Raw genomic sequence first — 12032 nt, 5'->3', positions numbered from 1 at the left:
CCCCTATAGGAAACTAAAGCTACACATTATTTTCTTTGTATATGGTTGCAATGCAGACCGGTATATGCATGAGATTAAAATATTATTTAAAATAAAAAAAGCTTTAGTTGGATGATTAAGTCGTTATAAATATTACGCAATATTAAAAAAACATGGGCCGGGCAGGTAAAGTAGTTTTGTGTATATCGATGTTATGATAATGATGACCCAATGCCCCTGAAAATTTTATAGTTGGTGCAATAAAGTGGGGATATATTTTCCATCAAGTTTTTGTTTTGACTTGTCAGAGGTTTTCTGTTTGGGTTTGTGTTTTGACGGCAACTTGTGATTAACATTTGTTTACAAACATTTTTTGTTCTTATCAGATATGGATATACTTTAGACGCGAAAAGCTTTTGTTTATGATTGTTTGTTCTCGGTTTCTTTTGGTTTGAAAAAATTGAATAAATATATTTAACATGTTGTATCGGAATACAATTCAAATCGTTAAGGGGTTGATTCGAGAAGTGATCGTTATTTTGTGTTCTTAAAGTTACTTTGTATGTTTTACTCCTGGAAAATGGGAAAGTACATGATTTTTTGTATTTGTGTTTGGGGATTAATTGGTTCAATTAACTCTCAGAAAAGTTGTGAGTCCATTTTTTTTAAATTTTTTTTTCTTATACCTAAACTAACTTAAGTGGAAGTATTATATTTGTTATTTTCTTATTTATGAAAAAACTTAAGTGTCTTTCAAAACTTACATATAAATAAACCATACTGGTGTTTAAATCAGTTACATGACGAATTCAAACATTTAGGGAAGTAGATCTAATGGGTGGCTAAGAGCTGAAGTGAAAAAAGTCATAAGAAGTGAATTCGGACATAAAACGAGTTAAAGTAAATACGTTTCCATTGAATCTTATGGTGAATATTTTTTTTCGAACAAATAACAATTTAAATCGAAACACTTTTGGATCAAACACGTTATTAGAGTCAAACCTTGCACAGATTTAGGCACTAGATTTGGGTTTTTTTTTTACTTGGTCCGTTTCAGCTGTGAAACCTCCAAACACAAGTGCTAAATATGAGATTAAAAGTCTGTTATTTTCTTCGTGTACAAAGACTTTAATTTTGCTATTTAATAAATTTTAAAAATCTACAATTACTTTTCTATTCTGTTTTTTAAAATCTAGTAAAAAACTTAAATTCTGTTCAGAAATTACAAATTGAAAACGTGTATGTAAAATAATACGTAATTAAATTTTCAACACCAAGCTGTAAATTTTAGGATATCTTTTCAAATATTGCATTCAAAAATTTGTGAATAAATCAAAAATTTCAATTTTTGAAATTTTTTTTTGAAATTTTTGCCGTTTTTATACCTTTAAATTTATTTTTCTCGAACTACAAAAGATATGTTTACAATATCTTTATTGAATTTTATTTAAAAATTATTCACCTAAAAAATTGCATCAAAAAAGTTGCAAACAAGGAAGGGTAAAGTATTTAATAATATTTATTTATTATAAAAACTGCAAAAACTAAAAAAAAAAAATTTCAAAAATTGAAATTTTTGATTTATTCACAAATTTTTGAATGCAATATTTGAAAAGAATTAAAAAACAATAAAACTGCATTTAAAATTGTGTGATAGGTGAAAGCAAAAACCACGAAAACAGCTAATAATTTCAAAAACCGAAATAAAATATAAACAAAATTTTTAACGGGAAATTTTGAATGTGATCTTTTAAAGTAACTGTTTTCCAACCAGAATTATCAAACATTAAAAAAAAATATGATTTAACGCGAGAGAAAAAAAATTTAATGTATGAGTTAAAAATTTCCCATACAAATTTGTATGGGGAAAGTATGACCCTAGGGGCACGGGTTAATGACCCCCAAACAAATTTTTTTGCTAAATTCCCCTTATTTAGGCCCTAAGCTTTCGATCTAGGGGGTGTCTCCCCCGAAAACATCACTTTGGGAAATAACGGACACCCTAATGTACATATGTATGTACCTACAAAAAAATTCGCGTCTGGACTTTATTCATAATTGTTTTGTTGTTTTAATAATTCTTTAGCTCATTTGACGTTTTTCAAATCTTATATATAAAAATGAGTTAGTTAAGTGTGTGTGGCCGATAAACTCGCGTTTGGCTGGTCCGATTTTGTTAATTTTTTGTTTGTTTGAAAGGTATTAATATGTAGATGGTTTGTATCAAAAAAAAATAATACCTTTTCTCCCACTTTCACATAGCTGTCAATTTGTACGAGTGAAAAAACACTCTTGCTTTTTAAAAAGTTTAACTAAGCTTTATTTGTAAAAAAATATATTTAGACAGGCTTTCAAAATAATTACACTGGTTTACAAGGGTTTTGTTGCCGAAACAAAAATATACTTTGCTGAAGGTTTTCGGTGTGCTGAGCTAGAATCCGAAGTCAAAAACAACCAATTAGCTCCCGTTTTTGAGATATTACCGTTAGAAAATGCAGAAAAACGTTTTTTTGAGTTCTTCTGATATTATTCTTTTGTATAAGGAAAATTGTTTGAGCATATATAGTAACGGTTGCTATAAGAACTGTTTTTCATCTTTCGATACCTGTTTAAATCTTTTCAATATCTTTTGTATTGCCCGAGATATCTTAAACTGAAGTCAGTGGGTTTGGCTTCATATATCATAAAGAAGATAATGACGTTATAAAATTTATAAAAATACCAAACAACTGAGGATATCTCGGGCAGAAAAAAGATATGGGAAAGATTTAAACAGATTTAAAAAGGTGGTAAATAGTTCTTATAAAAACCGTTACTAAATATGCTTAAACAATTTTGATATATAAAAGAATAAGGTCCGAAGTGCTGTATTTTCTAACAGTAATATTTCAAAAACGGAAGCTGATTAATTATTTTGACTTCGGATTCGAATTCAGCACACCGAAAACCTTCAGAAAAGTATATTTTTGTTTCGGCAACAAAAAAAAAGTTTAATTTTGTTAACCAGTGTTATTATTGTTTATAGTCTGTCTGTGATGCCTGTCAACGTTTGAATTTGCTTGAAGCAGACACTCATTGGGACTCAACGCTTTTGTGCATTTGTTTTGTCTTCGCCACATCATATTGTTCTCAGTAATATAATCACATCTAATCCTTCAAATCCACTCGAACTTTAGCATAATTTCCGTGATTAGGATTAGATACACCGAATGCGCCGTGTGACATTAAATCCACATTTGGATTACACAAATGAAAAAATGTATATGCGAATAAAGCATTGGCACAATTAGGATTGGTTGCTCCAAATCGTGAAGAGCAAGATGTTCTTGATCAAGAAATACTACGCGGAAGGCAATACAATTGCGTTGAATTAAGAATATTTGTGCAAACCAATTCCCGAAGTATGACACTATTATGCAAGGTGTCATCAATCAGAGTTGTGGTTTGTATTTCTTAGATGCACCCGATGGTACGGGAAAAACACTTTTGATATCATTACTTTTAGCATAAATACGATCTGAAAATAAAATAGCATTGGCTCTGGAAATTGCAGCCATGTTATTAGATGGTGGCCATACAGCACACTAGGTTCTTAAATCGCCTTTGAATATGCAGGTTAATGAAACACCTACAGTACCTTGCCATATTATTAGGGCCAATCGAACAAAATACAATTTTTTGGTTCATGTTGCTGAATTTTCAAAGTTTTTGTCGAAATATCTTGAATTTTATTTGTCCCATTTACTTGCACTTATCATGTAGATACGGATTGACTTAAAAAAAGTCAAAGAATTCATACTTTTTGATACAAAATAACGTACAATAGGGGATAAGCTCTTAAAGACGTTTCCTATGGAATTCACGCCCGGATAATTACCAGACCGGTCCAATACTTAATTTTTTTGTACCGAGGAATAACGTGACATGCTTAACTTTAATGGCAAGGATCGCATTTTGCATAAACATAGAAGCTCTGATCGTCTGGATAGCAGTGGCGTACGTTGAGTCGCCGGGGCCCCGGGGTTAGACTAAATTTTGGGGCCCCTTTGATATTTGGGGGCCCCTTAGTTACAAAAAAAAAATACTTATACTCCATACGTTTTTTTTTGTATGGCTTATTTATTTTTAGGTTTATTTTAATGTTTTAATATGTTCGTAATGCACTTTGCTCTACTGAAAAAGAAAAATGTAAATAAAGTTTTGTCTCTCATAAAAGTAGTAAACACTTGTACTAGGGGCCCCCAAAATTAAATATTTAGAGACCCCTAAAATAAAATTTTTTTTAGCTTAGAATTGGTAGTTCTTGGGGCCTCTGTTCAGAAGTAATAAATACATATTTTATTTTCCATCATCAGGCCGCTGAAAAATTATTTTTAGAGCCTCAAATTTAATTGCTTAGAGGCCCCTAAAATATAATATAATTTTTTTGGAGCCAAGAATTAATACGTAGGTATTGGGGCTTCGTTCTGAAGTAATATTCGAAATGCCACCAATAACGTAATGTTTTTATTTTGGGCCCTGATGTATATATGTTGGGGCCCCTAAATTTATATTTAATTTTCCATTTGATTGTTTTGAACCACTTTTGAAGATCCTCAAATAATTTTTTTGCTTTTTTGGGGCCCCTAATGTATTATTTGTGGTGGCAAAGATTTTTCAAGTAATATTTTTTGGGGCCCTAAGATAAAATTATAATTTTTCTTTTAAAAAAGCAGTTTATTTTTTTTTTGGGGCCCTTGGGGTAACTTTTTTTTTAAATCAATATACATATATTGTGTGGCTACCATTGCATTATACATTACACTGAATGAAATAATTTGTCTCCCTGGTTACTTCGTAACTCAATTTATGCTAACAGTTTCCTTCTCTGCATTGTCTCCAGTGGGGGCCCTGGGGCGGTCGGGGGCCCCGGGGCACCGCCCCGCTTGCCCCAAGGGAGTGTACGCCCCTGCTGGATAGTACGTAATGTTTGTTTTTTTTTCGTATAAGACCAGGCAAGTACGTTAATCAAATAAAAAAACATCCTCTGATCATTATTGGCTGTGCTGCTATTTCAGGAAAAGGATGAGGTTCTTTTTATATTGTGAAAAACGCCAGACCAAAACAAAAGGAGCTTGGGAACGTTTTGATTCTACGATTTCAGAATAGGCTCGAGACTCGAAGCATCTATATCTATGCAAGACTGGGTCCTTACCATAAAGTTAAGAATGTCACGTTATTCCTCGATATACAAATTCAAGTATTGGACCGGTCTGATAATTCTCCCGGCATGAATTCCATAGGAAACGTCTTTTGGAGCTTATCCCTTATGTACGTTATTTTGTATCAAAAAGTATGAATTCTTTGACTTTTTTTAAGGCAATCCGTATCCTGGTATATCCAATGAATTCAAAAACTCCGTTTGGTAATTTAATACATTGCTTTCATTTGTGATAAGGTCAACCGATTTGTAGGCAAAACATTGTGCATTTATATAGTTTAAAATTGTTGCATTGATTTCAGAAACATTTTTATTTGTACCAGCCATTATTGAACGTTCACTCAGCCAAGTATGATTTTTGTAATTTGTCTTTATACTTGGAAATACATTTTGAATCAATTCATTTTTTGAATTTACATTGAAAAAATTGTTTTGAAGTGTAATTCGGCCTTCCGAATCAAGTGCCGCTATTCCATCAACAATGTCCAATAACTGCATAAATTACAATAAATTGGTTAATGTTCATTACAATAAACCAGTTTTTTTCAATTTAAATGTATTTTCAAACAGGTTCTATTTTTTTAAAAAGTACACTCAGCGAAGCGGGTGGGGGTTAGCTAGTCTTATATATAAAAATGAGTTCGTTTAGTGTGTGTGGCCGATAAACTCGCGTATGGCTGGTCCGATTTTGGTAATTTTTTTTTGTTTGAAAGGTATTAATATGTAGATGGTTTGTATCAAAAAAAATAATACCTTTTCTTGCATCTTTACATAGCTGTCAATATGTACGAGTAAAAAACCACTCTCGCTTTTTAAAAATTTTAACTAAGCTTAATTTGTAAAGCTTTCAAAATAATTAAAAAAGTCTGATTTTGAGTGAAACAAATAATTATTCGTCTTGTGATATTAAATCCACATATGGACTGCACAAATAAAATGTATATCTCTGATTTTCATTGAGGACAAATAAGTAAAGCATTGGCACATCAATCAGAGTTATGGTTTGTATCTACATACTATAATATTTCTCCTGTGCGTTTGTTTGTGACCCTACTCCTAAACGACTAGACAGATTTTTCTGAAATTTTGTGTGAAATATATGTGAAAAGGTCCATCCGAAACGCTGCTGTCAAGTTATAGGCACATTCCATATTTGGGGTCGAATAACTGAACAGATTTTTGTGAAATTTTGTTTATTTGATAAGGTCTATCCGTTACAGGTTTTGTTTTATAATTTGATCCAATAGGTGGCGCTGTTTTCAAGTTATAGGCAAATTCCATAGGTGGGGTCGAATGACTGGACAGATTTTTGTGAAATTTTGTGTTATGACAAGGTTCATTCGAGACAAGCTTTGTTTCATGATTGGACCCAGTAGTTGGCACTGTTGTCAAGTTTTAGGAAAATTGCATATTTTGATTTTTGTGAAACTTTTTGTGTCTGATATAATTTAATCGAAACATGTTTTGTTTCATAAATTGGACCCGGTAGGTGGCGCTTTTGCCGAAGTAGTTATAGACAAATTTCATATTTGGAGTCCGAAAGACTTGACAGATTTTTGTGAAAGTTCGTTTGTGTGATAAGTTCCATCCATGTTTTGTAAATTATAACTGTATTCGGTAGGTGGTGCTGTTGTCAAATTATATATAGAAAGACTTGACGCTGTTGTCAAGTTATAGTTAAATTCCATATTTGGAGTCCGAACGGCTGTATAGACTTTTATGAATTTTTTTGCGTTTGATAAGGTTCATTCGAGACAGGCTTTGTTTTATAGTTGGACCCAGGGGCGTACGTTGAGTTGTCGGGGCCCCGGGGCAAGACTACATTTTTGGGGCCCCTTTGATATAGAAAATAAGAACAAATAAAAAAGGACGTATACGCCCACTTATTTTTTTTGGGGCCCCTGATGTACCCATCATTTGTTGGGCGCTAAAATTATGTAAGTAATATTTTTTGGGGCCCCAAGATAATATGTAATTTTTCTTTCAAAAAAGCAATATTTTTTTGGGACCCCATAAGGTAATACTTTTTTTTTAGATAAAATATTATGTGACTGGCTACCAATTCACTGAAAAATATAATGTGTCTCTCTTGTGTCCGAAGTGATTCATGTCAAGTATCTTATCTTTTTGCTTCGATACTTTTATAACCAGTTGCCTTCCCTAAATTGTCTCCTTACGGGGCCCTGGCGTGTTGGGGGCCCCGGGGCACCACCCCACTTGCCCCAATGGTGTGTACGCCCCTGTTGGACCTGGTACGTGGCGCTGCTGTCAAGTTATGACCAAATGCAATATTTGGGGTTCAAAGAGCTCATATTCAAGGCTAATAAAAACACGATTTAACTCTTTAAAATGTTATTTCCTCAATTAAAATTGTTTACCACTAAGCTATATCTCACAGTTGAAAATTGGTATGATAAACTGAAACTTAAAATTTGTTTAAGTTGTTTCAGCTACCAATTTATTAATACAATTTCCGCATTAATTTAAAATGATTTAATCTTCTTAAGAAAATATTTTAATATTTAGACGTATGTATAGAATTAAGACGGAATCTTTTCATTTTAAGTCGGTTTCTTTACAATTTACAAAAAAAGATTGCTACTTTTTGAATTTCTTAAATAGCCAAAAAATATCATGATACATAGTCAAATAAGGTGAAAAAAAGGAGTAAACCTCGGAATGCATGCTAATAGAAATTTTTTTTTGTTCAATACCTTCGGTTTGGCATTATATAACATACTTCAAAAGTATAGAAAAATCCCATGTCCGCAAGTCGCGATTTTCAAGGTCAAAGCGTGAAATGGAGATTTTCAAAATAAGCAATAAAAGACAATGGTATTATATTCACATATGATACAATACTTCGAGGTATTTTTTAATGCTGATGCCAAAAAATCTAGACAAGATCAAGACAATCTGACGTCTCTAAAAAAAGTTATACCTGTTTTTTAATTGTCAACCCATATTATTATAACAGTTGCAAACTTACTACCGAAAAACCCTTAAAAGTTATGGTAGAGGGACAAAATTTTTCATGAAGGTTTTCATATTCATTATCATTAAGAATCAAAACAATACAATGAAAAAAACATTCATACCTATGAAAAATTGGTATTTTTTGAGAAAAGGGACAATTTTGGGATATGCACTAAAAAACATCCTGGTACAATCTTATAATTAGTGCTGATAGGCTAATTTTTTTGTTTTTATCTTTGTTCGGATATTCTATAACTTATGTCAAAAATCAAAAAAAAAAAAAATTTGTAATCAGCATTAAAAAATGCCTCGAAGTTATGTAATTCTTGAAATTCTAATTTTGAAAATCTCCATTTCGCGATTTTAGCTTGAAAATCGCGACTTTCTAGACTTTTGAGGTATGTTATAGAATGCCAAAACGAAGGTATTGAGCAAAAAAAAATTCTATTAGCATTCATTCCGAGGTGAAACCCTTATTTGACTGGATTATCAAATTTTAGTAGCGATAGCTATCAGACAAATGGTTTGCTTTTTTTAATACTTTATACAATTTTATGTTTGTGTTCCATATATCAAGTTGTGGCCCGATTTTTTTGTATTGGAAAAGGTTAACACATTACAAAGCCAAAAATTGAAAATAAATACAAGAAAAATGCGGAACGAAGTCCGCCGGGTCAGCTAGTAAATTAATAAAAGTAAACAATAAAGAAATGACATTTCACTCTAATGGAGAGTGAATAAATAAAAATCCTGTTTAAAACCTCAATTTGCTCTAAAAATCCCTCTTAAAAGGTCGAATTTGGGGTTTAAACTAAAACGGCTTTTAAATTTAATGCTCAATTAATTAATGATGAGAAACTTCAAAAAAATCCTTAAAAGAGACTGGATTAAACGAATTTTATTTTTAAATTTAAAATTTCCATTTTTAATGGAGATTTAAGTTTAATGGAGAGTCAAAAATTGGGCCTAAAACTTAAAAATAATTTTATTTATCGACACATACAAACAAAGTTTGAAGAAAAAAATCATTAGTCTGTTTTCAAAAACTTTATTTGAAAAAAAAAAAATTAAGGTGTTTTAAAAAATTCCAAACATTTTTTAATTTTTCTTAATACCTAATAAAAGTTTAATTTATTTATAACAACATTTCAAAAATTTTCACTGGAATCGGCGCGGCGTAGCCGTTTGCGAGAAAGAATATACCAAAAAACATTTTCTTATTTCAAAAGTTATTAGTTAGTTAGTTTTACAAAGTTTTAATATAAATAAAAAATAATACTTTTTCAGAAAAGGTTTTGAATGCTTTTTTTTTCAAATTATTAAAATAACTTAATTTCTTAAAAATGTATTTACATATTTGTTTTTTTTTTTTTTTGTATCGCTTGATTATTTTTTACAATTATTATTATTAAAAAGTTTTAGGATTCGTAAAAAAATCAAACAAGGAATAAAAATTAACGTCTTTTAATTTTTAGGGCCAAAATTAACGGTACCTGCCATGGTGGCGAACGTTTTTATTTTTTTTTTTTATTACGTGTATTAAGGCAACCTTCGTTCTACTTTTGAAAGAAAAAAAATTTGTTGAACCATTATGAACGGTATACTTCCATAAGAATCGTTTTCTTGATTTCTGACTTTCTCCTAAATGATGTAACCAATTTCATCGAAAGTTTATATACAGAAGCGTTTGAGTAAGTGTTATATTAAAATTTGAAACATTTTGAAAAAATAAAGGTACTTTTAATCTTCAAAAATATTAATTTTTTTTTTTGAAAAATCAATTTCTGATGAATTTTTTAATTTTAATTAAATGTGAGGAATAACAATTTATGAAGAATGGCATTTAAAATATTATTATTAATATTTTTGTATTTATATTTTTTTTTAACTGCTTATAGCGACTTAAAAAATGAATTACAAAAAATGATTCTTTTATGAATTCTTACACACAAATCTTTAACGTTATATGCTACTTTTTTACTTGCTACCCAGTTGAACATTATATTTTTCTACCTAACGCATCTTTGTAGAATGAAAAAACAATTTGTGTATTTTTTGTGAATGCTTAGTTAAATTTTCATACTAGCATTTACCAAAGTTTTATATGAAAAGTTTAAAATCAAAACTCATTGTGAAAAAAAAACTGATACTAATCATCAAGGTATAGGGTTGCCAAGCTTTAACGTTATTATTATTTTTTAAAAAGTTTTTTTTTTTTTTCACTACTCGAGCCAACTCATATGTAAAGTCTTAGATGTGTAAAAAAAAGAATACAAAATATGATGTCAGAGAAAAAAAAAGGTGAAAAAAGGCGAATTTAGAAAAAAGTTGTAAAGTTATTTTATTTGCAAAAAGTGATAGAAACATGATTGATATATAAAAGTCACACATACAAGCAAAAAAATTTAAATAATCTATAACTCGAGATATGGGCGTTTAAAAGTCTAAAACTTTTCATGCGGGCTTTTGGTGAGTTATTTCACAGATTTCGAAATTTGAGAAATAACTCACCAAAACCGACATGAATGGTTTTTGAATTGAATTGTTAAATCTGTTGATAGGCCTTTTAGTTTCCTTAAAATCCTAAATTCCAATATCTTCATATAAAATGTTTGCTTTTTTTCAGTTTCTTCGTTATCTTGCCAGGGTTCTCGTACTTCAAGAATTGTTGGAGGTTCAGAAGCAGAAAAGAATGAGATGCCTTATATAGTTAGCCTTACTCGCCGTGGTGGACATTTCTGTGGAGCATCAATCCTCAATGAGCGATGGCTTCTGACAGCTGGACATTGTGTTTGCAACGGATTGAATAACCTTATAAAACCGTCTCAAATCCGAGGTGTAATAGGACTGCACAGTATTTCGGAATTTCTAAACGGATTACAAGGAAGAAGTTATAGATTGAATCCAAGTCAAATTGAATTCAGAAATATTGTAACACATCCAGGCTATGATTGTAATCATGTTAAAAATGACATAGGTAATCGTACTCAAGATAACATACTTATTCTCTCAGAATTATATCATTCATTTTCTATTTCCTGTCTTAAGCTCTTCTTGAACTAACAAGACCAATCATATTCAGTGAACAAATAAGACCGACTTGTCTATCAATGGATCTAGATGGTCGAAATTTTGAAGATGATTTTGCTACTGTATCAGGCTGGGGCTGGACAAATGAGAATCAAGGAAATGGTGATAGAGCCGATGTATTACGCAAGGCTACAGTGCAAATTTGGAATAATGACATTTGTGAGAGGTCTTATCAAGTAAATGGAAAAAGATCTAATTTCATAGCTGAGACACAAATGTGCGCTGGTTTTGTAAATGGTGGTATCGATTCGTGTTGGGTAAAGAGTAACATTTTAAGTTTTTGGTAAAACTAATTTACACGTGGCTTTTTGTTTTTATACCAGGCTGATTCTGGCGGACCTTTGGTGACTAAGGACAATCTACTAGTTGGAGTTGTGTCAACTGGAATTGGATGTGCTAGACCAGGATTACCAGGAATTTATACAAGAGTCAGTAAATATATCAATTGGATGGAACAAGTGATCCTACGATGAATGTGTGGCTCTCAGTAATTTTGGCTTTAAATTAAGAAACTGTGATAGTAAAATTTTAAGTAGTATATTGAGACATATTAAGTTTTGTTGTAAATTATTTGTTATTTTAATAAAATATTATTTTCAAAATATTTTCAAAAATCTTTTTGAACTCAATGCAATTTATTTTCGACTTACAATTTTCCTTCTATAAACCCTTATAAATGCTAACGTTGCTTCTTTAAAGAAACATAACAATGTTTACGGTGCAAGAACAGTATAACGCCAGTACAAAATTGATAAGATTTTTTCATCATATACGTTCCTTTGGAAGT

The 12032-nt window shown here is 30.9% G+C and overlaps 1 protein-coding gene across 1 annotated transcript; it reads left to right on the top strand.

Moving 5' to 3' along the window:
* Window positions 1-439: 439 nt before the first annotated feature.
* LOC129917916 (transmembrane protease serine 9) lies at window positions 440-11776 on the top strand. Its single transcript, XM_055998147.1, has 4 exons — window positions 440-629; window positions 10782-11132; window positions 11204-11502; window positions 11569-11776. Exons 1-4 carry the CDS (start codon window positions 542-544, stop codon window positions 11716-11718), a joined length of 888 nt encoding a protein of 295 aa, XP_055854122.1. The 5' UTR covers window positions 440-541; the 3' UTR covers window positions 11719-11776.
* Window positions 11777-12032: the final 256 nt, after the last annotated feature.

Source organism: Episyrphus balteatus, chromosome 4 (genome assembly GCF_945859705.1).
Source record: "Episyrphus balteatus chromosome 4, idEpiBalt1.1, whole genome shotgun sequence".
In the NCBI taxonomy this organism is placed as follows: domain Eukaryota; kingdom Metazoa; phylum Arthropoda; class Insecta; order Diptera; family Syrphidae; genus Episyrphus; species Episyrphus balteatus.
This window is presented reverse-complemented; position numbering and strand designations above follow the sequence as displayed.